At 44.4% G+C, this 27,500-nt stretch overlaps 3 protein-coding genes across 4 annotated transcripts in view; 1 reads left to right on the forward strand and 2 right to left on the reverse strand.

The window, feature by feature from the left end:
- zranb1a (zinc finger, RAN-binding domain containing 1a) overlaps nt 1–10,143 on the reverse strand; it is a 33,965-nt gene extending 23,822 nt beyond the window's left edge. For both annotated transcript variants that reach the window (XM_063193893.1, XM_063193892.1), the window contains exons 1-2: nt 9,867–10,143; nt 7,528–8,653 (exon numbers count right to left, since the gene is read on the reverse strand). In XM_063193893.1, coding sequence (XP_063049963.1) covers nt 7,528–8,545 — 1,018 coding nt within the window. In that variant the 5' untranslated portion in view covers nt 8,546–8,653; nt 9,867–10,143. The remainder of the gene's footprint in view (nt 1–7,527; nt 8,654–9,866) is intronic.
- A 455-nt stretch (nt 10,144–10,598) lies between these two features.
- Nucleotides 10,599–14,086, forward strand: LOC134444631 (4-hydroxyphenylpyruvate dioxygenase-like protein). The gene is made up of 5 exons (XM_063193883.1): nt 10,599–11,311; nt 11,509–11,675; nt 11,774–11,925; nt 12,813–12,931; nt 13,760–14,086. Exons 1-5 carry the CDS (start codon nt 10,599–10,601, stop codon nt 13,965–13,967), a joined length of 1,359 nt encoding a protein of 452 aa, XP_063049953.1. The 3' UTR covers nt 13,968–14,086.
- A 6,033-nt stretch (nt 14,087–20,119) lies between these two features.
- lhpp (phospholysine phosphohistidine inorganic pyrophosphate phosphatase) overlaps nt 20,120–27,500 on the reverse strand; it is a 12,567-nt gene continuing 5,186 nt past the window's right edge. Inside the window, exons 6-7 of the mRNA XM_063193895.1 lie at nt 24,360–24,451; nt 20,120–20,943 (exon numbers count right to left, since the gene is read on the reverse strand). Coding sequence (XP_063049965.1) covers nt 20,847–20,943; nt 24,360–24,451 — 189 coding nt within the window. The 3' untranslated portion in view covers nt 20,120–20,846. The remainder of the gene's footprint in view (nt 20,944–24,359; nt 24,452–27,500) is intronic.

Consider the following 27,500-nt stretch of genomic DNA (forward strand, 5'->3'; position numbering starts at 1 on the left):
GGATCTTCTCCATGGTCCGCCATTTTGAATTTCCAAAAATAGCCATTTTTAGCTGCATATACATAAGTGGTGTGGATCGGCACTGCCCTCACGATCCGATTCGATCACGATTCGGGAGGTAGTAGATCCGATTCGATTCGATTCTATTAGATCCAATCCGATTCGATTCAATTCTACAATGCATTGCAATGCATTACATTTCTACTGAACTCAAAGCAAATGTTCAGCCATGATGAGGAAATACAAGTAGTCAGATACTGAGCAACAATTTATTGGCTGTTTTCTGTATCAGTCTGTATCAGTCTTGCAATGTTTTGAAGTGTTTTTATTTAATTTAACATTCATTTGCTCCCGAAATATCCATGGAAGTAATTGAAACTTAAAAAAATTGCCGGATTGATTCTGGAACTTGCCGGATCTGGATCTGGATTGTCCATGCCCCGGATCGATTCGGATCCCCGAATCGATCATTGTTGACACCACTAATATACATACTAGAACATATTTGTTCATTACTTAGTAAACCTCCATGAAAAGATCAAGTTTGGCCATAGGCAACCCAGTTTCAATGACCAGCATAGTTGCAGTACCTTTTTTGACCATTTCCTGCACAGTGTCCCTTTAAGGGAGAAGATAAAATAGGCCTAACTCTCTAAGACATTTTATTATCCTCAAAATGATGCAGGGTCCATTCTGTAGTACAGTAGCTGTAGCCATATCTCTTCGCAACTCCTGCTTTGTCTGCCTACATGCATGGTCGCTGGTGGCGCACGCCAAGTAACAAAAAATGTGGGGTGCACGACCTCGCGCCGCGGCAGCTTGTGGAGGGGCGAGTGACGTCATTTTGAGCACACGCCATCGTTGCCAGGGAGGTATGAGGTTAGCGGCAGTTACGTTAACTATGAATCCGCCTTTAGTGTGCTCTGGCTACTCTGCAGGAGCAAGTGGCTCTCAAACCCCCTACTGCAGGGGTCCCCAAACTAAGGCCCGGGGACCGGATACGGCCCGCCATACCCCTTTGACCGGCCCTCCACCTCTCTGCACCTCACCATTTGAACTGGCCCAAAGAAGCAATCCTTCCAGAAAAACAATATGATAAAATATATATTTTTTAATATTTTCTTTTCTTTATCCACAGGCCTTCCTGCAGTTTAATTTTCACTAACCTAGTGTGAATCAGTTTATTGTCTTGATAGTTTCTCATCTCACTGTAACAGGCCTACCATTTCTTTTGTATCACTCATAAACTGTCAATCACCATATTTTTCTAACCTTTCCTTGCTATTTTTACATGGTAATTAGAAATTAAAAGGAATACCTGTGGTATTTCAAGCTGTAAACACGTGAAGTACTCAAATCACTTGTAATGCCGAACTATTTTGTGCTATAAATTATGGCTATAACAGGCAATGGCCCCTGATCACAGTCAGGAATGATAATGTGACCCCCAGAGAAAAAAGTCTGGGGACCCCTGCTCTACTGGTAGCACAACATGTTCACGATTTCCAAACCATTTACATGTAAAGAGCCATTAATCAGGACACACTCTGAAAACACTCAAGAACAACACTCGGGAACAACACTCGGGATCAACACTCGAGAACAACACTCGGGATCAACACTCGAGATCAACACTCGAGAACAACACTCGGGAACAACACTCAAGAACAACACTCGGGATCAACACTCGAGAACAACACTCGGGATCAACACTCGAGAACAACACTCGGGGAACAACACTCGGGGAACAACACTCGGGGAACAACACTCGGGGAACAACACTCGGGGAACAACACTCGGGAACAACACTCGGGAACAACACTCGGGAACAACACTCGGGAACAACACTCGGGAACAACACTCAAGAACAACACTCAAGAACAACACTCGGGGAACAACACTCGGGAACAACACTCGGGAACAACACTCGGGGAACAACACTCAAGAACAACACTCAAGAACAACACTCAAGAACAACACTCGGGAACAACACACAGGAAACAACACACAGGAAACAACACTCGGGGAACATCACTCGATGAACATCACTCGGGGAACATCACTCGGGGAACAACACTCAAGAACAACACTCAAGAACAACACTCGGGGAACACGGCTGTATTGTCGTCAACTTGACTGTTGTCAACGGCATGAAGGAAGTGGAGACCATTTCTGCTTCCTGTTACAGTTTGGAAGCGGAGAGGGGGGGGGCGGGGGGTGTCACATTCAAACTTCAAACTGGTCACTTCGTGTGTGTGTGTGTGTGTGTGTGTGAGAGAGAGATTATTGTCAATGTCTTGTTTCAATGTTTTTTGTTAAACTGCACATTGGGGACTGCACAATTTCAAACTTCTGTAATAACACTCTTGCATAGAATTTTCACAATAAAGTACACCTGACTTGACTTGACTTCCACAAGTTTCGCTCGCCGTGTTTTCATGCCCCAGGATTCGACCCCATGACCACCCTCCTGCTGCCTCACACCACTTCCCAAACATCCACACATTGTTATCCGCATAGAAACCACATCAAAGACTAGTGCGGGTTCACAAATCACTCCGGCTCCGTCGATAACGAACATGATCGGAGCATAGAACAGCTGTTCCCACTCCCACTCAAGTCAGATTTCACACTCCATGACTTTTCCATGACCATGAAGCTGAATTTCCATGACCTCCCAGTAAAGTATACAAAACATCTTGATCAGATTGTTAAATGGGTCAATTTGTGATTGGCTGAAAATTGCATTTTGAAAGACTGGCAATGCAATATTTTGACATGTTGTGATATTACACTAGAATTGTGACAAAATTCGATAATATTCCCCAACTGTAGGCTACAAATAGCCAAATTCCACGACTTTCCATGACCAGTGGAAACCCTGACGTAAGTAGGATATGGTCCTGACGGCCTTAAAATACCGGCAAAAGTCTTGTGAAGTCACAAAAGCACTCTCTGCAAGTGAAATAGGTGAAAGTTCATACAGTTCTTTACCCCCCCCCCCCCACACGGCTAAAAACGTTTCTTCATGACACAAGACCTTCTGACTCCTCCTGAGCGGCGTGATGGTGTCTGGTGTCACAGCAACAACAGGGAGACAGCAGGTTGGGGACACTGTTGTCACGGGAGACAGGTTGGGGACACACTGTTGTCATGGGAGACAAGTTGGGGACACTGTTGTCATGGGAGACCGGTTGGGGACACTGTTGTCATGGGAGACCGGTTGGGGACACACTGTTGTCATGGGAGACAGGTTGGGGACACACTGTTGTCATGGGAGACAGGTTGGGGACACACTGTTGTCATGGGAGACAGGTTGGGGACACTGTTGTCATGGGAGACAAGTTGGGGACACACTGTTGTCATGGGAGACAGGTTGGGGACACACTGTTGTCATGGGAGACAGGTGGGGGACACTTGTCATGGATGTAGGCCGATGAAAACAAAATGAAGGGTGAAGTGATTAACACCAATGTCATGTCACTATGATCATTTCTACTGTGCAAAGACGCCCCACATTGACATCATGTGCTGTACCCTACTTGTGCTTCACGTGTTAAAAATATAAGCCAAAGTTCAAACAATAAAAATAAAACCTTTGCAGTGGGTTAGCTACCCTCCAAGCATCTTAAGAGTTAATACTACAGAAATGGTGGGATAGGCCCTACGGGTTTAATATGCTATGTAGTCCCTATGGCTATGTGGCCCCTACTGAATATGCCCTGTGTTGATATAGACGTGTGTATGTACGTCAGCGCCCCTATGTGGCCCCTATGGGTACTAATAGACATGTGTGTGTACACGCCAGTGCTCCTATGGGTACTGAATAGTATGTACACGTTAGACAGGTCAGTGCCTCTATGTGTAGTGAATAGACATGTGTGTGTACACGTCAGGGCCCCTATGTGTACTAATAGACATGTGTGTGCACTTGGGATGGGAATCTTCATCATCAAAGCGATACGATGCGCATCTCGATACACATGGCAGCGATACGATACATTCACGATTCATGAAATTACCAGTGATAAGATGCGATACGATTCTCCTACCTACTGCGATGCAGTTCGATATGGCGTGATGCAATTATAATGCTATGCGATGCAGTGCGATTCGGTGCGATACGATGCGATACAGAACAGATTAAAATATTAAATTGATATTAAAGGCTGTGCACAAGGCTGCCGTTCGGCATAAGCAGAGTAAACAGAGCGCTTTTAGAGCCTCAACCACTTTGCCCTGAAAATTGTGGCCTCCTAAATTGAGACTGACTAAAAAACATAATGAACAAATATTTAATTACATTTCAAAACATATATTTGTTAGTTATCAAAAAGGGCCATAATTCTTCAGGCATACTGTAATTGTGAATACAGGAATTGTTTTGTGTAATAGCAGTATTGTCCCTGGTATCGGCAAGTGCTTGACGAGTACGAGTACGAGTACAATGAAAGCGAAAGCCCATTGGGAAACTCCAACTCCCATCGTCATTGTGACACAGCACTCCACAGCACAAAAGTGAACACTGCACACTGCACACAACGAAATTGCATTTATGCCTCACCCGTGCAAGGGGGCAGCCCTCAGTGGCGCCCCATGGGGAGCAGTGCGGTGGGACGGTACCATGCTCAGGGTACCTCAGTCATGGAGGAGGATGGGGGAGAGCACTGGTTGATTACTCCCCCCACCAACCTGGCGGGTCGGGAGTCGAACCGGCAACCTCTGGGATGCAAGTCTGACGCCCTAACCGCTCACCCATGACTCACCAATGAGCAGTATCGGGTGTATCGGGAGCAGTATCGGTATCGGTATGGGTGCATCCCTAAAGTTCATGTTTGGGTCAGCTGCATGTCAGGTGCACGTCAGGTTATATTTAGAGCGGCCAGCGGCCTCCACTCAGTCAGCAGCAACACACTCTGCTGTGTGTGTGTGTTGTTTACAGGCGCTGTGTGTGTGTGTGTGTGTGTGTTGTTTACAGGCGCTGTGTGTGTGTGTGTGTGTGTGTGTTGTTTACAGGCGCTGTGTGTGTGTGTGTGTGTGTGTGTGTGTGTGTGTGTGTGTGTGTGTGTGTGTGTGTGTGTGTGTGTGTGTGTGTGTGTTGTTTACAGGGTGTGTTTGTGTGACTGTGCGTGTTGTTTACAAGTCCTGTGTGTGTGTGTGTGTGTGTGTGTGTGTGTGTGTGTGTGTGTGTGTGTGTGTGTGTGTGTGTGTGTGTGTTCTGTTTACAGGCGGGGTGTGTGTGTGTGTGTGTGTGTGTGTGTGTGTGTGTGTGTGTGTGCGTTCTGTTTACAGGCGCTGTGTGTGTGTGTGTGCGCGTGCGTTGTTTATAGGCCCCTTGCTGAGCGCAGCAGCAGGAGCCTCTCAGGGCGACCGAGCCCAACTGCGCCTAACCCTGTCAACTACGCTGATCCCAGACCTGTCAACTACGCCATCAGAGCTGATCCCAGACCTGTCAACTACGCCATCAGAGCTGACCCCAGACCTGTCAACTACGCCATCAGAGCTGACCCCAGACCTGTCAACTACGCCATCAGAGCTGATCCCAGACCTGTCAACTACGCCAACAGAACTGATCCAAGACCTGTCAGCTCAGTCACAGTAGTCAGAGTAAAGCTACGTTTATATGGTGACACTAAAGGCGGTTCCATTCACAGTTGGCGTAACTGGCGGTACCCTCACTCATACGGGTCAAAGACGTCCAACATGACACTGTCCTTCAGTGCTAACAGATGCTTTTGCTTACTGTAACTGTGAAAAACATGAAATTTCAAAACAATTTTTGAAAAGTGAATGCATGAAAGCCAAGCCAAAAAAAATAAAAATCTCTTTTTTTTGCAAATTTACAGTAAGCAAACTTGCATTGCGTTGCACTGAAGGACATGTTGGACGTCTTTGACCCATACCTCCCTGGTGACGATGGCATGCGCTCAAATTGACGTCACACCCCCCTCCGCAAGCTGGCGTGGCGCGAGGTCGTGCACCCCATATTTTTTGTAACTTGGCGCGTGTCCACCAGCAGCGACCAGGTAGACAGACAGAGCAGGAGATGTAGCCTACAGTTGCCTATAGAGGTAGAGCTAGTGGAAAACCAGCAGTAAGTTATTTGTAGTATTTATATAAAGCATTTATACTGTGTGTTATTTGAACATCAGATGGGAAATTAGGGGTAAATAACAGCACACACCGTTTCCATGATCTGGAGCCCGAGACAGAAAGCAAACCATGGGGGTGTTGTGACTGCCATGAGGACCCGGCTTTCAGCCCATGAGGACCCAGGTTCGAGTCCCGCCAGGGTCATTTCCCCAACCCTGCTCCATCTCTCCCACTTACTAATTTCCCCCTAGGGATCAATAAAGTCACTCCACTCCACTCCACTGCTCTACTCTACTCTACTCTGCTCTACTCTATTCTACTCTACTCTACTCTACTACTCTACTCTACTCTACTCTACTCTACTCTACTCTACTCTACTCTACTCTACTCTACTCTACTCTATTATACTCTGCACTGCTCTGCTCTGCTCTACTCTACTCTGCTCTACTCTACTCCATGTCTCTCCCACTTACATCCCATCACTGGAGATGCTCCAATCGATCTGACGCCAATCATGATAAAAGTCCTTTTTTATTTTGACATGGACACCATCGATAGGTTTTAAAAATACGGACTTCAGAGTGCCTCGGACCAACCCTCTCTCTACCACAAGTTTGCAACCTTGGATACCGATGAGCACCTGAAGGTTTTCACACTACTACCTCACAGACGCAACTCATCCATTCTTTCGTCACCCATGCAGGCGTTGAGGAATAGCCAGTCGCTTTTCAATTCACCTTGTAGCTGTTAGTTTTTGTAGGACAATGCTATCAGTGTTGCAACTGTACACTGCGCCTTACCCTGTTCTTGTTAAATTGCTCCTTGTAAGTCGCTTTGGCCAAAGGCGTCTGCTAAATGTTAATGCTATGTAATGTAACTCACCCATGCAGGCGTTGATGAATAGTGGTCTTTAGTTAGTCAAAAGCTTTTGCTGAATGCTAGTGCTAATCTAATGTAATGTAATGTAACATAACGTAACTCACCCATGCAGGCGTTGAGAAATAGCCAGTCTTGTTTTCAACTTACCAATGCTAAATGCTAAATGCTAAAGTAATGTAACGTAACTCACCCATGCAGGCTTTGAGGAATAGCCAGTCTTATTTTCAACTTACCAATGTTAAATGCTAAATGCTAATGTAACGTAACGTAACGTAACGTAACGTAACTCACCCATGCAGGCTTGTTTTCAACTTACCAATGCTAAATGCTAAATGCTAATGTAAAGTAATGTAACGTAACTCACCCATGCAGGCTTTGAGGAATAGCCAGTCTTATTTTCAACTTACCAATGTTAAATGCTAAATGCTAAATGCTAATGTAACGTAACGTAACGTAACGTAACGTAACGTAACGTAACTCACCCATGCAGGCTTGTTTTCAACTTACCAATGCTAAATGCTAAATGCTAATGTAATGTAATGTAACGTAACTCACCCATGCAGGCTTTGAGGAATAGCCAGTCGGTTTTCCGCATGCGGTTCCGGATCTGCTTGAGCGTCTTAACGTCCACTTCCTGCTCCTCGTTGCTGCTCATGGCGGCCGCCGCCAGCTCGATCCGCTGAAAGTCCTGGATTTGAAACTCCGCCTCCCTCTTGGCGGTCGGTGGGGACCTGCGCTGTCCTCCCGCTCCGCTAACGCTAACGCCACAGCTTCCTGCCGTGGTGGTGGCGGCCCTCCATCGGGCGCGGTCCTGCTCGTTGATGAGCGACGCGGACAAGTCGTCGTTGGCGGGCTCCGGCGACCGGGTGGCCTCGGGGCGGTGCTGCTGCTGCTGCTGGTGGTGGTGGCTGTTGTTAGATCGGGGATGGTCGTTAGATCGGGGATGGTCGCACACAACGCAGCTGCGGCTCCTCTGCCAGTTCTGGTAGGTGCAGGCGGAACACGTCCAGTGTTGGGCGTGCGTGTTGAGTCGGTTGCGGTCGTTGTACGCCTCGCAGGGGTCCACCGGGGCCGGGGGGGCCGGGGGGGGCCTGCTGCCGGAGCCCGAGGTCTGGGGCGACTCGGGGGGGGTGGGGCTGGAGCGCGTCCGCTGGCACAGGCACTGGGTGCAGCGGACGGCGCGCGGCCAGTTCAGGTAGGTGCAGATGTGGCAGGACCACTTGGCGCTGGGCTCGGCCGGGTCGGGCAGCCGGACGCGGGGGCGCGCGCTGGAGTCGGGGCAGATGAGGAGACCACCACCGCCTCCTCCGCCACCGCCGCCTCCTCCACCACCACCACCTCCGCCTCCTCCTCTTCCTCCTCTTCCCTCCTCCACCTCCTCCCTGGGGGGCTCCCGGTCCCACTCGCGGCCCAGATCCGGGCCCAGGATGGCGCTGCTCTTGTAGGGCTCCTCGGTGATGATGGCGGTGGAGCCGGGCCTCGGCGCGCGGCACATGGTGCACTTGATGGCGGACGGCCAGTTCTCGTACGTGCAGTACTCACACGCCCACTTCACGCCCACCTCCTCCGTCATGGCTGCTCGCCGCAGGGTCACGCGCGCTCGCTCGCTCACTCATGCATGCATACGCACACACATACGCACAGGTCCAGCAGGGCCCCTCGAGATATTGTGGCAGTGTTGCTGAAAGACAAAAAAAGGGGACGAGAGTCACATTTCCATCTTCAATACAGGAGCACTTTCACATCCTTGGATGAGCTGGATGTGTTGTCATTAATTACGTAGCCTGACAATAAACAGCAAAGTGGCCCATACCCCCGAGAGCATGACTAGATGACAATTGCACTACACCACTGATGTGATGTATATAATCTATTCGAGATCAATGTGTCACACTATTGAGCAAAGTTTATGGGACAGGGACAGCGACATGAAAAACATGTCCTTCACCTTGCAAGGCTGATTCAGATGGACTGCACTTCAGAAACACTAATAGTAATGGCTCCACTGGCTCAGTAAGGTAGGGTAAGGGTAGTGATGAGCGATGCAAACACACAAAGTTGCCCATATCACAGCACCCTCCTCCACTCAGATGTGGCGAGGTGAAGATATATTTAAAAAACGCAGGTGTTCTGAAATAAGACATATGTTAGAATTGGGCGGCTTAGGCTACCCACTCCTATGTTTGTCCAATGCCCATTGCTATATTGAACCCAAAATAAAGGATAACTTACAACCTGTAAAACCCCACAACTCCACGGAAGTGTAGCTACACTGAGACAACTTATCTCAACGTTAGCGAGGCCTAATGCCAGAATTTTATGAGGAGTAATGTCACTTGTCAACTGCAACTAGAACAGCGAGTGCATATTCATAACATAAACAAAACAGTTGTGAGGTTGACACCTACAATGTACAGCCTAGTATACCACGTCTTTTCACACTATTTATGCAACATAATGCACGTTCTCGAAAGAGTTTCTAACTTGCTACTACGTTAGCTGTGACCACAGTCCAACCAACTAGAACTAGCTATCCGATCTACGACTAGCAATTCAGCTAACAAGGCATTGTCCAATTACTACGTCAGTACCGGTAACTACACTACACTACAAGGGGGATAATACAACAAAGCTGGTTCAGGAGAAATCAGGTTAAGTTAAGAGGTAAATCATCAAATAGAAGAGCCCTCCATGCTCCAACATGGTTTACTCCTAAACCAGCTTTGTACTTGTAGTAATAGGCCCAAAGATCACTTCAATCCCAATTGATCTCTGTACACAAAACACCAAAAGTTTACTCGCGATATCCACACCAAACAGCGCACCCACGACCTCAAATTCCTTCTAATTCAAACAATCGCCTGCAAAGTCAGAAGATTACGGGCAGTATTTACCTGCTTTTGTGATAGTAGCAAGCTGCTACTTCTTCCTCGGCTGCTACTAAACACAACAAACCCTTCCAGTTGGCCAGCAGGCAGTCCGTCCCTCAATCCTCTCGTTTTAGATCTGTTCATATGTCCTCAGCGAGTTACATTACTTGTCTTCCTCGGAAAACACCACAATCGCAAATCGTCTTATATGGAAACAGACAGTCCCTTTAAACGATTTCAACATATAGCCCCCATGGTGTTGTTCAGTTCTGTATTTTTAATGGCGTCGGGGAAAGCCAAAATAAACCCTCTGTGGACGACTTGCCAGAACTTCAACGTCATGTGTCATGTGACTACGCAGAAGGAACCGATTGGATCATTTAATATTTAATGCTGATTGGTTTAGATAGAAGCAGACACTACGTCCGAATAAATGCGTGTAGTTAAGTAATATGTACACTAAACTGCTGTATAATGGTTCGTAATACATAATATGTATTAATACATAAATAAATCGATAAATCAATCAATCAATAAATAAAAGAAGCGTAGGGATTTCCCAACAAAAACTAACCGGCTTTTCCCCTTGTTTTGACTATATTGTGTAAATAGACTATAAAAAGGGGACAAAACTCGAGTTAGTTAAGTATGGTTGTATCTTTTCTGTAAAATAAATAAAATATTCCCTTGTTGTGAGTTTCCACTCCAAACCTCAGAGTGGAGGCAACGCCCACTTGAAATGACGTCACTAACAAAATGGCAGCCTACATGAGCCGGTTACACCATATTTCATTGCACTGTTCAAATGTGAATAAAATAGCTCACGACCTTGTGTCTAAGTTTAAGTTTGATCTCTTTGCCGCCAGACTTACTGAGAAGACGGGTCAGTATGCTTTTCGGAGGGGATCTGCAGTTTTTCTTGTGAATCAGAAGTCGCATTCGGTAGGGCACGAGTTGACTGCCCCTGGCTGTCAGTCTCATTTGTCTTCTCTGCCTTCTTTTCGCGATTTGTCTGACAGCTGTGCAAGGATAAGAGACACAAACTTGGAGTTACAACACGAACAAACCCTGCTTTACGAGGAAACCCCAAACCACGTGGTGGACACAGCCTGTAACGTTTGTTTCGAAGTAGAAAATGCTGAGAGGTCATTCCATGCTCTTGTAGACCAAGGCTGTGAAATCCTCCTTCCCCCAAGCAAGGTACATGACGATAACGGATTTGTAACTTACTTCATTGTTAAGTCTGTTGTTGGAAATGTCTGCCACACGCTACTAGACAGGTCTAAGTACCATGGCTCCTTCTTGCCACATTTTGCTGAACTTGAGAGCAGCAACAGCAGCCCAAACACAGTACAATGTCCCATCACTCATTTTGACCACATCACCTACGCCTGCCCTCGGAGGAGCACCAGAGAAGTGATGCAGTGGTACGAGAAACACTTCGGCTTCCAGAGATTCTTTATTGACAGGTATGTAGCCTATATGGGGCGATATACATTCTCTCTCTCTCTCTCTCTCTCTCTCTCTCTCTCTCTCTCTCTCTCTCTTTTTCTTTCTCTCTTTCTCTCTCTCTCTCTCTCTCTCTCTCTCTCTCTCTCTCTCTCTCTCTCTCTCTCCCTCTCTTCCCCCGTAATTCTGGGTGCCTTTTCTGCATGTTGTCCACCAGTAATGAAGATGTAAGCGAGGGTTATGTCCTGGACCAAGGTGGTATTGGACTGCGGCTCACCGCCATGGAGTACTGGAAATGCAGCGAGATGGGAATGAACCCTCCCTTTAAGAAGACAGCCGAACCAGACTGCAAGTTTGTGATCGCAGAGTCGCTACCTGAACAAGGTACGTGGTGGACTCTAAAATTGTTAAGCCATTTGTTTTGAAAGAAAGAAAAAATTCCATGTAATCTTAGATACTGTCTTCTGAACTTGTCCCTCAAGGGAAGAACCAGGTGGACACGTTTCTGGAGCAGCACAGAGGTCCTGGTATCCAGCACATTGGGCTCTACACGAGTGATATTGTGAAGACGGCGCAGGCCATGACTGAAGCAGGCGTACAGTTCTTCTCTCCTCCAGCAGCCTACTACTCTGAGGTGTGTAGTACATGCTGTTTACTGTCTCTCTAAAAGCAACGGCGTCATTTCAGTTTGCTGCATATTCACCAGGGCTTGACACTGGCACCTGCCAACCGGCCAAATGCTGGTAAAAGTTGGCTGTTGTTTGCAATACTTTCAGTGTCACTAGCCAATTTGGCTGGCAGTGAATTCCTTGCTATGACATACGCATCATTTTAGCCTATAGTCTGTTGTTTGCCCCTTGTGTATCTTTAAGTTCAAGAAAAAGCTCAGTAATTCAGTTTCTATTTGCTTGATATACTTCCATGTAGAAATGTCTACACTCGTCCTGCTTTAGCACCTCATCTTCTGAGGTTAGACGTAGAACATCATGATCAAGAAGAAGGAAAAACAATATAAGATCTGTGGCTAGTGGAATACTAATGGTGGGGTGGCGTCCGCGCCAATGTCTTATCCTGAGCGTATCGCTCGGTGCGTAGTTCCAAGAGCAGTATAATGGAAAGGAAGAAAGGAGTCGCACACTGGAGATGAATGCAGAATCTAAAACTGTATTAAACAAAGCCGAAAAAAGTAAATAAAACCCACAGACGGGGGACAAACGTTTCGGGTCTAGCCCATCATCAGTGTTCCAGGTAGTGGAATACTGGAATGGCTAGTGACTCAGAAAAAAGCACTGGCCACCGTGGCCGATGGGTGAAAAGGTTAATGTCAAGCCCTGCTATTCACGTGCCTGTGTCTTTGTACCCCACTGCAAGGGACAGGTTTTACAAAAGTACCCTTTCTTCTACCCTAGTAACTTTTACATACACTGTCAATGGCAACTAATTAATGTTCAAGCTCACGCATTCACAAATTCACAGCTTCACAGCTTCACTCACTGACTGTGATATTTTCCTGTGTGGCAGGTTGGAAAACTGCATGAGATTGAGCGTGTGGGGTATGACCCCCTGAAGCTGTCTCAGTACGGCATCCTGCTGGACACCGCCCTGGGAGAGGAGGCCGTACCGCAGCCGTCAAGCCAACGGTATTTCCATTTTTTTAAATATTTTTTTTTAAACTTTATTGCAAGTTTATTCAAGTCAACATTTTCATCTGATCATTTGTAGGTTCAACTTGCAGACATTTTCTTTTTTTTGTGTATATAAAGTGATAACATAAATGGTGACAATTGCATAGACATATATATAAAAAAAAGAAGATCATAGGTAGAGGGGTGTGTGCGCGTGCGTGCCTGTGCGTGCCTGTGTGTGTGAGCATGGTTTTTCCAACGGTATTTCCATTGATGCAATACAATACATGTTTCTAATTGACACACTGCTGTATGCACATGAACAGAACTGACGTTTTTTTAGGGGGGCAACAACAGGTTTAGCGGTTGCCAAATTGGTTCTGAGGACAAGTGTCACACACACACACACGCACACACACACACACACATACACACACACACACACACACGCACACACACACACGAAGAGAAAAGAAGAGAGAAGACCTGCCACCCTGAAGCGTGTATGTTTGTAAAAAATAGAAATCCTTAAAAGTACACTGTTACGCTATTCCGAGAGGGAAGAGGCTGTTCCAGAGGCGTAGGAGATGTTTGTGGTTACAAGAAATGAAATGAAACACACCGACTGGGCTAAGGAGGACACCATCAGGAATGCCTGTGTCTGTGGTGCCCACTTCATATCTTAAGTTACTGTGACCATCCATTTCCTCATTTAGGAAAAAAAAAAACACCTGTCTAGTTTCTTTACAAATGGGCGATACATGGTCGAGTCTGCTCCAAAAATGCGCGGGTCACATCTGTGTACAAACATTAAAGGGGTGTATATCTCTCTCGTTTCAACAGGTACCTTCTACAGGTGTTCACCAAGCCCATTTTTGCGGAGGACACTCTTTTCCTGGAGTTGATTGAGCGTCGCGGAGCTACAGGCTTTGGAGAAGGCAACATCAGGGCGCTGTGGAGATCAGTGCAGGCGTATATGGAGAAGGAGAAGATAGAGGCAGAAAAAAACAAATCTGACTCTGCTTCTTTGACAAGTGGTCAATCTGGTTGAAATGAATTTAAAAGGGGAAAATACTGAACAGTTCAAAGTTCCATGCACTGCTCCTAGGTGCTGGTAGGTGCAGGAACGTTCAATACTTCAAAAGAAAGAAGTCTACCACAGACTTTCTTGACTATATGCTTGTTTTATTAGAGCGAACAACGCGTTTCGCCTCCGTGCGTCATCAGGCTCGCTCAATACCTGAGCGAGCCTGATGACGCACTGAGGCGAAATGCGTTGATCGTTCTAATAAAACGAGCATAAAGTCAAGAAAGTAGGCGGGAAAATACTGAATTTGGGCACTTTATCTTCTCCCTGAACTCATCACAATGTAATATAAATATTTATATTTATTTATATATAGAATCAAAGAAAAGGGGGGCGCACCTTGCATCAATTTCTTTCTTTATTTTTTTGTGCATAGACTCGTTTCGGCGTGTGCCTTCCTCAGTGTGCAACTGTGTTCTTTGATTCTAAGTATTCATTTGGGACAGCACCCTTAAAAGTTATCAAGAAACCTGAGTGAAGCCTGCTACCTACTTGATTTTTATTTATTTATATATTTCATCACTTGTTCAAGTCCTTGGTGCTGTACATTTTAACATCTACTGTAAGAGTTTCCTGTTTTTGGAGTTGCATGGAGGTACATGATTTGTATTCGGAGTTACGTTGTTTTTTTAATCCCCAACAACTGCACATTGTCATTAAATGTGTGCGATGTTGCACCCTGTTTCACTTGACCCAGTGACTCCCAGGAGATTACCTGGAAGTGGGTATCTTGCATTTACATTGTTACACTGTATGTTGTATATTCCATGAACACATGTTCAATGGAGCAGTCTTTTAAATAAGAACTTATTTGTAATGAGTTGTGAAGTTGCCACTGGAGCAGTCTTTTAAATAAGAACTTATTTGTAATGAGTTGTGAAGTTGCCACTGGAGCAGTGTTTAAATAAGAACTTATTTTTAATGAGTTGTGAAGTTGCCAATGGAGGAGTGTTTAAATAAGAACTTATTTGTAATGAGTTGTGAAGTTGCCACTGGAGCAGTGTTTAAATAAGAACTTATTTTTAATGAGTTGTGAAGTTGCCACTGGAGCAGTGTTTAAATAAGAACTTATTTGTAATGAGTTGTGAAGTTGCCACTGGAGCAGTCTTTTAAATAAGAACTTATTTGTAATGAGTTGTGAAGTTGCCACTGGAGCAGTGTTTAAATAAGAACTTATTTGTAATGAGTTGTGAAGTTGCCACTGGAGCAGTCTTTTAAATAAGAACTTATTTGTAATGAGTTGTGAAGTTGCCACTGGAGCAGTGTTTAAATAAGAACTTATTTTTAATGAGTTGTGAAGTTGCCACTGGAGCAGTGTTTAAATAAGAACTTATTTTTAATGAGTTGTGAAGTTGCCACTGGAGCAGTCTTTTAAATAAGAACTTATTTGTAATGAGTTGTGAAGTTGCCACTGGAGCAGTCTTTTAAATAAGAACTTATTTTTAATGAGTTGTGAAGTTGCCACTGGAGCAGTCTTTTAAATAAGAACTTATTTGTAATGAGTTGTGAAGTTGCCACTGGAGCAGTCTTTTAAATAAGAACTTATTTGTAATGAGTTGTGAAGTTGCCACTGGAGCAGTCTTTTAAATAAGAACTTATTTGTAATGAGTTGTGAAGTTCCCACTGGAGAGCAGCCATTGAAGAGCTTTTTGTTTTTTTGTAATGACTGAACAAAGTTACATCAGTTTCCTACCCGTGTCTCAGAACTGAACCCTTGGAGGCAAGCCAACACTTTGTCTCATGACATAATAAAACGTATTTATTATTTTTTGTCTCCTTTCTTCACGTGCCATGCTGCTGCTGCATGCTGTATATCTGGTGTGTCAGCAACATCCTAATGAAGCCAATTGGAGCCAATTTGGATTGGAGCCAACCTTGGTCCCGTAGGTAGGGGAAATTCTTTCTCTGCATTTATCCCATTTGGACTAGTGAATCACATTGAAGTACACACACTAGTCCGTAGCAGTGGGCTGCCTGCTGAGCGGCGCCCGGGGAGCAATGTGGGGGTTAGGTGCCTTGCTCAAGGGCACTTCAGCCGTGGTTCGGTCGGGCACTGAACCGGGAACCCTTGGGTTGCCAACCCAGTGCTCTAACCACTTGGTTATGTGGCATTTGGTGTATTATATTATACTTATTATTTTAGTATACTATGATGGTATATCATGGTGGTGATAACATGCAGTATAAATGTCCTTTCATTTATTTGTTTCTATTTATGTGGGGTTTTTTTTAAGTCATCTACAGTTCAGAGTTATTAGCCTAATGATGCACTGTAAGGGATACACATAACCAAAGATTCTCTAATTCTAATGCATTTAGATCGTCTCTGACGTAACCTCAAGTCTGAGTATTTTGGAATAGCAAAATAATTTGTCGCATAGCTGAACATTTTCTGAACATCCCTCTTCAAGTGAATGATATGTATCTAAATTGAAGGGTAGGTTTGGAAAGCTTGTTTACCCCTAACCCTTGTTTCCTTCCCACCAAATCTATTCAAAATGTTGAAGTTAAAGGCAAGGCAATTGAGCATTGTCAACCCTCCCCTTTTCACCTTTTTATGTCAAAATAAATGAAATATAAGGCGACTGTTTAATTATTTAAATTCACTGGCCTTTTCCTGTCATGCATGACTGAACTTATATTATTTAAAAAAAGAAAATGTGTTCACACTTTCAAAAAATGAAATAACAATTTGCCACTTTGAGTTTCAAGGGGCTACCACAGCAAATGCAGCACCGTTGACTGCCACCAGATGGCACTAGACACAACGACCTTATAATGTGGCTTTGGATCATCAGATGCAGGCCAGGGACCGTACACACTTCAATTATAATCAGGGCTCTAAATTAACTTTTTCCACCACCAGCCAATTTGGCTAGTGGACATTTTTTCTTACCAGCCAAACAGAAGTTCAACAAGCCATTTTTTTATCTCGCCAAAATAAACTATGCTTTAGGCTATTTTTTTTTTTATTTTTTTTATTTTTTTAATTATGGTCATTTTGTTCAACTATTTCTACAACACAGATACACCATAGGCCTGCATAAGCTACTATATGCCTACATAATAAGCATAGGCTATTATAGGCTATATATTTTTTTCATTATTTTTTAACTTCTGCTTTATTTTTTACTTTCATTACTTAGGCATAATCAATTTGATTAGTTTTTGTTCAATTCCTCTGAAAACAGCTGAATCACATCACACAAGCCACTCACATAACAGACCTTTAACATACAGTAACCAAGCACACAGCTTAACACTACAAAACCTCACATAGGCCTACGCACACCCCAAGGAAGGAGAAGAGATGAGAGGAGAGGAGAGAGGAGGAGCTCTTCTCTACCATGCGCAACAAAATGACAAGAAGCCTAGTTTAACTAAAAGTAAATAATATCTCGGGAATATTCGCTTCCGTTGTTACTTCGACAGCTTCGTCGTTGGTTGCTTTTTTTTTCTTTCCGATGGCGTGGGCTTTCCAACTTAGTTGCGCCAGGACTCGGAACATTTCAGAAGACAACTGAACTGACAGCTACGGTCACACTACTCTGACAGTCAGCTCTCCTCCTCTGCCCTTGTCGCTATTTCGTTCCACAGCCACTCATTTTTTAACGTCACTATTATTACGGTTACAATTACTACTAGCATTCACCAACGCACAGAACCTTGCGCTAACCCTCGCCACATTCTCGTCACTCGCACAAAACATAGTCTACAGAACAGAAGTAGCTCTATGCATAATCGGCGTAACTCCTATTGAAACGGCCAGGGCCTCGCTGCTTCAAAAATGCAGCCTGTTACAGCAATGTTCATATAGCAGTAGTGACGTTAAAAAGGTTGTAGCGAAAGCGACGAGAGCATAGGAGGAGAGCTGCCTGTCAGAATAGTGTGAGCGCAGTTTAGCTGACCGAATGTTTTCAATCCTGGCGCGCAACAGCATGGAGTTGGCGCTCGCTGCACTGGAAAGCCCACTGTGGGAGGCTACGTCATGACGCTAGTGTCCATGGGTAATGTAGGAAATCTCGCCGTCTAACGTTCGTCAGATCAGCGGTTTACCGTTCATAATTTACTGTACTCGGGAACTACTAGCCAAATTGGCGGGTAGGTATTTTTTTCTACTAGCCAAAATGAATTTTCACCCCTGTTTGGCGTGTTGGCGTGTGTTAATTTAGAGCCCTGATTATATTGTATTGTATTGGGGAAGAGCAATAGGCCTACCGTATTGTAATTATATTGTATTGTAGAACAGCAATACTGTATTGTAGTTATATTGTATTGTAGAACAGCAATACTGGATTGTAGTTATATTGTATTGTAGAACAGCAATACTGTATTTTAGTTTATTGTATTGTAGATCCTCCATGACTGATATCTCATCTATGGTGTGATGACAAACGGCAAGATTGCTTGGGGGACAGTATTTTGTACTACTGCATTATACAATATTTTTGACAGGAAAATACTGCAATCCTGCCGAGAGAAAAGAAAACAAATTGGTCTATTAATCTAATGTTACTGCATTTTGTCAGGTTAACACACTATGTTATTTGACCTCACTCATGTATTCAATAATCAAATCCACTCAGTTAACCAAGCCAGAACAATTGATACATTTGAATGCCTTTCTGATACGTCAGTTCTGATGGCTTCAAGTCATTGATTGTGACAAATCTGCACACAATTCTAAATGCAGCCTTATGGCAGTGCTCCACACACACAATTCTAACTGCAGCCTTATGGCAGTGCTCCAAACACTGAAAATATTCTGATATTCTGAGGTTGAAAGAAATATTTTTTTTTGAGGTGGAGTATGGTGCAATAGGCTATTCTGCTATTCTGTTGGCCTGGGTGCAATAGGCTATTCTACTATTCTGTTGGCCTGGGTGCAATAGGCTACTCTGCTATTCTGTTGGCCTGGGTATGATGGTGCAATAGGCTGTTCTACACATTAAAATGTTCACATTACAAATAGAAATGTCTTTTTATCCAGCCTACCTCATTTACCAAACCTGAGCTACAACTGTCTTAGTAGGCTACCCAAGTGGCCAGGAGACTACAACAGTTGATTTTATTGTCAACACATTAATTACATCAGTCATGCGTTACAATAGAAACAAAATAATGCACCAAAATGATGTATTTATTATTGTGCACACATTACAATACATGATTATGCTAAATTCCTGGAAGATTTAGTCAAGTCAAGTCAGCTTTTATTGTCAGTTTCTTCATATGCACAGGTCGTACAAGAAATTGAAATTACGTTTCTGTCTTTATACCATGAAAGGACATATGTAGACACTGGACTGACATTTACAAGGTCTTTTCGTCTAACAGCCAATAGATTTTAAGAGCAGCCACTGACTCTCAATTTAACATTGCCGTAATTGTTCTGTTTTAATGGGTGGTGACATATTGATTTCTTATTTCTTTTTATGTTTTATAAAGTGTCCTGTTTTAATTTAGTAATTAACTATGTATGTTGTGTGGATGGGTAGGTAGTAAAGTAATTTCCCCTTTCGGGATTAATAAAGTCAACTCAACTGAACTCATGTCAACACAATTCAACAAGTACGCCTCATGAATACATTTCCCTTTAGTCTTTAAACCGCCTTCCCCAATAGTTGTGACTGCTACACAAAACATGAGTTCATAAACGGTACAATATTAAGGCAAAATCTTACATTAGGAAATTATGTGTCAAGTTTAATATCTTCATAAAATGACAACTACAGCTGCACTTGTGGCAAATCACTGTATTCATATTTTGGCATGATCTCCTACAATGTACTCTAATACTGTGCACACCCTAATGAGCAGTTCATGATCTCCTACAATGTACTCTAATACTGTGCACACCCTAATGATCTCCTACAATGTACTCTAATACTGTGCACACCCTAATGAGCAGTTCATACATCAACATATTCATATCCATTACAGTATTGTCCCGTACCCCATCCCTCCTCCATTACAGTATTTTCCCGTACCGCATTCCTCCATTACAGTATTGTCCCGTACCGCATCCCTCCATTACAGTATTGACCCGTACCCCATCCCTCCATTACAGTATTGACCCGTACCCCATCCCTCCTCCATTACAGTATTGTCCCGTACCTCCATTACAGTATTTTCCCGTACCGCATTCCTCCATTACAGTATTGTCCCGTACCGCATTCCTCCATTACAGTATTGTCCCGTACCGCATCCCTCCTCCATTACAGTATAGTCCCGTACCCCATCCCTCCTCCATTACAGTATAGTCCCGTACCGCATTCCTCCATTACAGTATTGTCCCGTACCGCATCCCTCCATTACAGTATTGACCCGTACCCCATCCCTCCTCCATTACAGTATTGTCCCGTACCGCATCCCTCCTCCATTACAGTATTTTCCCGTACCGCATTCCTCCATTACAGTATAGTCCCGTACCGCATCCCTCCATTACAGTATTGTCCCGTACCCCATCCCTTCTCCCATGCTTTCACGGTGGCATCTTAACCCTCACCTGAGCTAGCTGATCAAAAGGGCTACTCTATTCTACTCTATATCCCAAATCCCATCTATTCACAGAGGCATATGGACTTAAACATCACTGGCCCTTCCCCTGCCCCTTCACCCCCATATTATTATTATTAATATTACTATTATTATTATTATTATTATTATTATTATTATTTGTATGTTGTGGGCTTTCTTCACTAGCCTCTGTGGGGTCTAGGTGTACTGGTCTCTGTGGTTCAGGATGAGGTCCACTGCGGTTGCCAGGTGTAGTGGCCTCCTTTACTGGGCTCTGTGGTTCAGGATGAGGTCCACTGCGGTTGCCAGGTGTAGTGGGCTCCTTTACTGGGCTCTGTTCTTCAAGATGAGGTCCACTGCGGTTGCCAGGTTGTCAACATACCCGTCAGCCGTCACACTCGCATGCCTCTCATCACTGGGTCTGTAGGGGACAGAAGTACATGTAGGTATGACACACACGGGCACGCACGCGCACACACACACGCACACACACGCACGCGCACACACACGCGCGCACACACGTGCGCACGCACACACACAGCTGCCTCGCATGTGTCTCTCCCCCTTCTCTGACAACACATGAGTTTCCCACTATGTATACTGTGCAATGTGGACAAAGAGTTGAAAGACGTGGGCCAACACACTGTGTATATCCTGTCAGTTGTGAGCATGCCTGTGGTCGGTGTGTAAGGCCGGTATGTGTTAATATATGCAGACTAGAGCATGGCAACCCGACCGAAGCCCGACGGGCCTGGTCAGAACCCGACGGGCCGGGCCGGACGCGGACAAAAAAGTAGAATATCTGTTGGACTCGGGTCGGGCTCGGGCTTGAAGCAAAAAGACATTGTGAAAATTGTAAGCAACTAGAGGAAACGTTTCAGTTCATGCAAACGGTAGTTTTGTGATAAAAAAAATAAGCAATTGAATATGCATAAATGAAAATGTTGGTAGGCTACTCGTACGAGTGATTATTATTGGCTGTATGCACGCGCCAGTTACTAGTGGCAACATTTGGACTCCCACTCCGAGTCAGTCGAGCAGGGATGCCGAGTCAACTTGCTTTCTTAATAAGCGCCAAATCAACAGTTGTCAGTGAACGCATGGCCTTTTGTTGTAGGCCTAGTGTAGGCTATGCCTTCGAGGCTGTCTTGAATGTTGAACATAAACTGACAAAGTTTGTCACTGCATTGTTCGCCAAGGATTACATTTCCAGCATGGGCTAGCAAGGAGCATAATATGGATAACTAAGAAGACGCACACGCTACGTGGAGTAAAGGTAGGGGCTGAGAGGTTTCCTGTTACTATTTTGTCCGCTTTGACATGTCATGTCCTTCACGTAGGTTCTTAATTGGTGTCACTTTTACTGTAGGCCTACAGTTGTAACTATGCGCGTGCAACCTTTCCTGATTTTATATTGACCCCGCATGGACATCAGGGGAAATGGCATTCTCTTGGAGGGCCAAACAGGCTACTGCTCTTCGGGGTTAACATAGCCCATCCTTCTTAACGACAAGGAGCGGCAGCTTCACGGGGCTCGCAGGTATTTATTTGTTTATATAACAGTAAGGTAACAAATGCTACAGTACAGTTGGACGCTGACTGCATTTCACTTAGTCTAACCGAAAGAAACATAAGCTGCGCTGTCACATGTGTGTGTGTGTGTGTGTGTGTGTGTTCATACTTACTATGCTTGTGTAACTAAATTAGGCTACTGCAAATTGCCTCATACTAACGTCTTTGCCTATCCTGGCTATTTATCAGAGTATGGAGGAGCCCACATAGAAAATCTTGCTTGCGCACAGGTTCTGTTGTTATTACAGTGGTCTTGGGCTTCGGACGGGTTCGGACACAAACATTTTAATTAGTCTCGGGCTCGGGTCGGTGTCGATCACTTTTCTGTCGGCTGAGGGCCGGGCTCGGACAGATAAAAACGGCCCGAGCCACACTCTAATGCACACACACACACACACACGCACACACACACACACACACACACACACACACAACCATCACTTTGGTATATTTACTCCCCTTTCTGCATAAATAATGGAGGCGTAACCAGGTCAATGTGACCATGTGATGTGATGTCAATGTGACCATGTGATGTGATGTAGGGCTGCTCGATATTGGAAAAAATCAATATCACAATATTTTCTGCAAATATTGATATCATGATATTTTACGCGATATATACGAAATTCCCAACCCCTGCCACTATTATCGTAGTGGAGTAGCACGCAAAATGGCTTTCTAGTTTCTAGTGCTCTCTAGTAGCATAATGTCTAAGTCTGCGTGAATGTAGACTTGAGGAGAGTGCGAGACTCGAGAGGCGTCTATTTTTCTCGACATACAGCTAGTTCTGATGTACCATCCCTGCGTTTTGCTTAATCCCTTGGCTGCCATACTGCACCGTAGCGTTGCAAATGACAAATGACAAAATATCACGATATATGAATTTTGATATTGATATCACGATATATGATGAATATTGATATCGCGATATAAATATGATATATTGCACAGCCCTAATGTGATGTGATGTCAATGTGACCATGTGATGCAACATTCAGCACAAAGTGTCGAGTGTTAGTACAGACAGTTTCTGACACTCTTTAAGGCAGACAATTGTAAAAGCCCTCAACAAAGTTTCAGACGAGAGTATTAAAAAACGTTTTCATTGAATTGTGATTAAGGCTTATATTTTCAAGGCAACACTTACTAGATATTTCAAATGTTACCTACTATCAATTAGACAAGGATTTTCGTTATCAATACGGATGCTGAATCCACTTTTCATTGTGCATAATGATGAGTTTCGTTGAGGACTTTTACGGGCTTACAGAAGTAACGACGGCGCTGCTTTAGAAAGACAGAATACATTCGGCTTGTGTGGACAATAATAAACTCCTGGACTATTTCGAAACTTCTAAATGCTTTGTTTTGTGAGTAGAGACCGTATTTGTACTACCCCCCATCCCTGCCAAATGACCACTGCTACTAGACTCCAGATTAACACTCAGATACAAGTCCCCCATCCCTGCCAACTGACCACTTAATTTACTATCAGATAACCCTGCATCAGGGGCCTATACTACAAAGCTGGTTCAGGATAAGTTAAGGTGAAGTTAAGAGGTAAATCATCTAATAGAAGAGTCTGTACGCCTCATTTTCTTAAGAAAAAATCTCTTGTATTAGACTATTTACCTCTTAACGTAACCTTAACTTATCCTGAACCAGTTTTGTAGTAGGCCTATAGGACCCATGCCATTCACAGCAAACATAAACAATCCCTCTGAAATCTGTGTGTCTACTGACCCCTAGTGGTCATTGGATATTATTGTTGCGCACCCATGAGTCTGCTTCTAAAAAGCATACAGTATACAGTATAACCACCATGCTAAAAGGCCATTATCCACACCTTACATTACATTACATTACATTACCCATTACGCTGCTTCTAAAAAACTTAAAGTACAGAGCAACATGGGCAGTCATGGGTGAGCGGTTAGGGCGTCAGACTTGCATCCCAGAGGTTGCCGGTTCGACTCCCGACCCGCCAGGTTGATTGGGGGAGTAATCAACCAGTGCTCTCCCCCATCCCCCTCCATGACTGAGGTACCCTGAGCATGGTACCGTCCCACCGCACTGCTCCCCATGGGGCGCCACTGAGGGCTGCCCCCTTGCACGGGTGAGGCATAAATGCAATTTCGTTGTGTGCAGTGTTCACTTGTGTGCTGTGGAGTGCTGTGTCACAATGACAATGGGAGTTGGAGTTTCCCAATGGGCTTTCACTTTTCACTTTCAACCATCCAAGGTCATCATCTTCCTCAGTCCTACCTGTATTTTCCGGTTCTAACTTGGAGTCCCTTCATCCCACACTGCTGTGCTCCACCGACGTCGTTCACTAGATCGTCACCAATCATCAGCACCTGGTCAGCAAGCCAGAGGGATAAACAAAGAGGAGGGAACACAGACATGTGAAAGCAGAAGATACACACTCCCCTTTAATAATGATGATGATGACCTGAGTTATACACTCCCCTTTAACAAAGAGGATGATGTCTCTCTATACAATGTCCTGGCATGGAATAGAGAGAAAACGTAATTTCATTTTTCCTTGTATTTCTTGTGCATATGCTGAAAGTGACAATAAAAGCTGACTTGACTTGACATGACTTGATGTGGACATGAGTTATACACGAGTTATACACTCCCCTTTAACCAAAATAATAAGTGATCTTAGGCTCAACACTGCCGCAAACAAAGTTTCAGCACTTATCCTCCTTGACCTCAGTGCCGCCTTTGACACGATAGACCACAACATACTAATTGACCGCCTTGAATCTTGGGTAGGCTTGTCCGGTCACGTCTTAGAGTGGTTCAAAACATATATTACAGGAAGACAGTTTTTTGTCACCATCGGAGAATACGTCTCCAACAAGTATGATGTGCCTTTTGGAGTTGCTCAGGGTAGTTGCTTGGGCCCTCTCCTCTTCTCTCTCTATATGTTGCCCCTGGGCTCCATCATCAGAGAGCACAATGTTGATTTTCATAGCTATGCCGATGACACTCAACTATATATCTCTGTCGAGCCTAGTCAAACCACTGCCATTCATGCCTTGACTAAATGCATGTCTGCCATTACAGATTGGATGAACAGTAACTTCCTAAAATTAAATGAAGATAAAACTGAAGTGTTGCTCATTGGGCCTAAGAAAAAACGTGCAAAACTCCACTCAAGCCTAGGTGACCTAAGCATACACATTAAAGATAAGGTTACTAGCCTAGGTGTGGTCATAGACTCGGATTTGAGCTTTGAGCCTCACATCAACAAGATAACAAAATCTGCTTTTTTCCATCTTAGAAATGTCAACAAAGTGCGCGGCTTGGCCCCCCGACAAGACGCTGAGAAACTTATTCATGCCTTTGTCACCAGTAGGATAGACTACTGCAATGCTCTTTTCTCTGGTCTCCCAAAAAAATTAATTGACAAATTGCAACTCATTCAAAATTCTGCGGCAAGAATCCTAACAAGAACCAGAATGAGAGAGCACATCTCTCCTGTCTTGGCAGACCTGCACTGGTTACCTGTCTCATACAGAATCGACTTTAAGATTCTGCTCACAGTATTTAAAGCATTAAATGGACTTGCCCCTAGCTATATCTCAGACATGCTCTCTTTTTATGCCCCTGCTCGAGCTCTCAGGTCCACTGATGCCAAGCTGCTAAGGACCCCCACCCCCCCGCAGAAGAAGATCGGCGACGCCGCGTTTGCCTGCTATGCGCCCAAGAGATGGAACACCCTCCCCATCGAGATCCGATCAGCCACCTCCGTCGACTCCTTTAAGAAGCAGCTGAAGACCCACCTCTTCATCCTTGCCAACTCCTAGCTGCCAAGACGTCATAGTGTCCCAGCCGCCGCAGCGCCCTTACTACTCGCAATCCAGCCCTGGCAGGGGGCTCCCCTAGGTGGCCGCTGGTCTCTGCCTGAGGTTTCTTCCTGACTACAGGGGGTCTTTTTTCTCAGACCTCACTGAGCTTTTTTTCCCCCTCACAAACTATGAATCAAGCGAAAGGGAGTTTTCCTCACCCCTGACGCCACCAGGGGCCGCACCTGAGCGCCCAATCTCTGTGTGACTATCTACGACTTATGATAGGCCCAGCCACTATGGACCTTACACATCTAAGAATCCTGGTCCTAACCTACGTTGACCTTATGACTCTACATTCTCTGTCTATCTCTTCTTCCTCTGCCTTCCTGCTTTTCTGCCTCTCCTCTATACCTCTCCTTTTAAATCTATCTCTCCTCTCCTTTTAATTCTATCTCTAACAATGTTTTTTCCCATTTGTTAAGCACTTTGAGTTACATGCCTTGTATGACACAGTGCTATACAAATACAATTATTATTATTATTATAAGGGTGATGATGTGGACATGAGTTAGTGTACACACTCCCCTTTAATGAGGATGATGATGTGGACATGAGATACACACTCCCCTTTAATAATGATGATGATGTTGGCATTAAAGGGGCACTGTGTAACATTTTTAGTTTATTTTCCGAATTCATGCAGCCCATTCGCAAATGTGAGCCTTTTCACAAATACTTACCACCACCATCAAATTCTAAGTATTCATGATGACTGGGAAAATTGCACCTTTCATGTACATGGAAAGGTGGATTCTCTCCATGTCCGCCATTATGGATTACCACAAATATACATATTAAGCTGCAAAACTTGCTGTTCTTTGGTCATACTAGTAAACATTAGTTTATTTATTTGTAAATATTCATGAAAAGTTCAAATGTGGCAATAGATTCAAGATTCAAGATTCTTTTTAATAGTCCCGAAGGAAATTTGTCTTGGACATACATAGCTGCCACATACACACAACATACACATGACGCCAAAAAACAAAAAACAACAATAAACACACACATACATAGAAACACTCAAGTGCATATCCACCACAGCCCACCACCCGCATACATACATGGCATTACAGGATGGTAGTTGTTAATGACCTGCGTTCAGTAGGTTAACAGAAACAGGGACAAAAGAAAACCTGTACCTATTCAGAAACCTTTTCTTGTTTTTAACTGGTACTCTGAATCGCCTGCCAGAGGGTAGCAGCTCATATTCTGGGTACAGAACATGCGATGGATCCTCAGTTATTTTTCTAGCATGCCTAACTACAGACTCTTCATATATTGCTTGGAGGGTGGGGTAGTCCCTCACCCCCACTACCTTCAGTGCAGTGCGGGTCAGTCTGTCTATTTGAGACTTCACTTTCACTGTCAGGTTTCCAAACCACACAGTGATTGCATAGCGTACTACGCTCTCAACAACAGCACGGTAAAAAAGTAACATAATCCTCTGTTGAACACCAAACACCCTGAGTCTACGTAAAAAATGAAGTCTCTGTTGGATCCTGGTACACACATTGTTAACATGAACATTCCAAGACAGATTATT

The sequence above is a fragment of the Engraulis encrasicolus genome, unplaced genomic scaffold (assembly GCF_034702125.1).
Source record: "Engraulis encrasicolus isolate BLACKSEA-1 unplaced genomic scaffold, IST_EnEncr_1.0 scaffold_63_np1212, whole genome shotgun sequence".
NCBI lineage: Eukaryota > Metazoa > Chordata > Actinopteri > Clupeiformes > Engraulidae > Engraulis > Engraulis encrasicolus.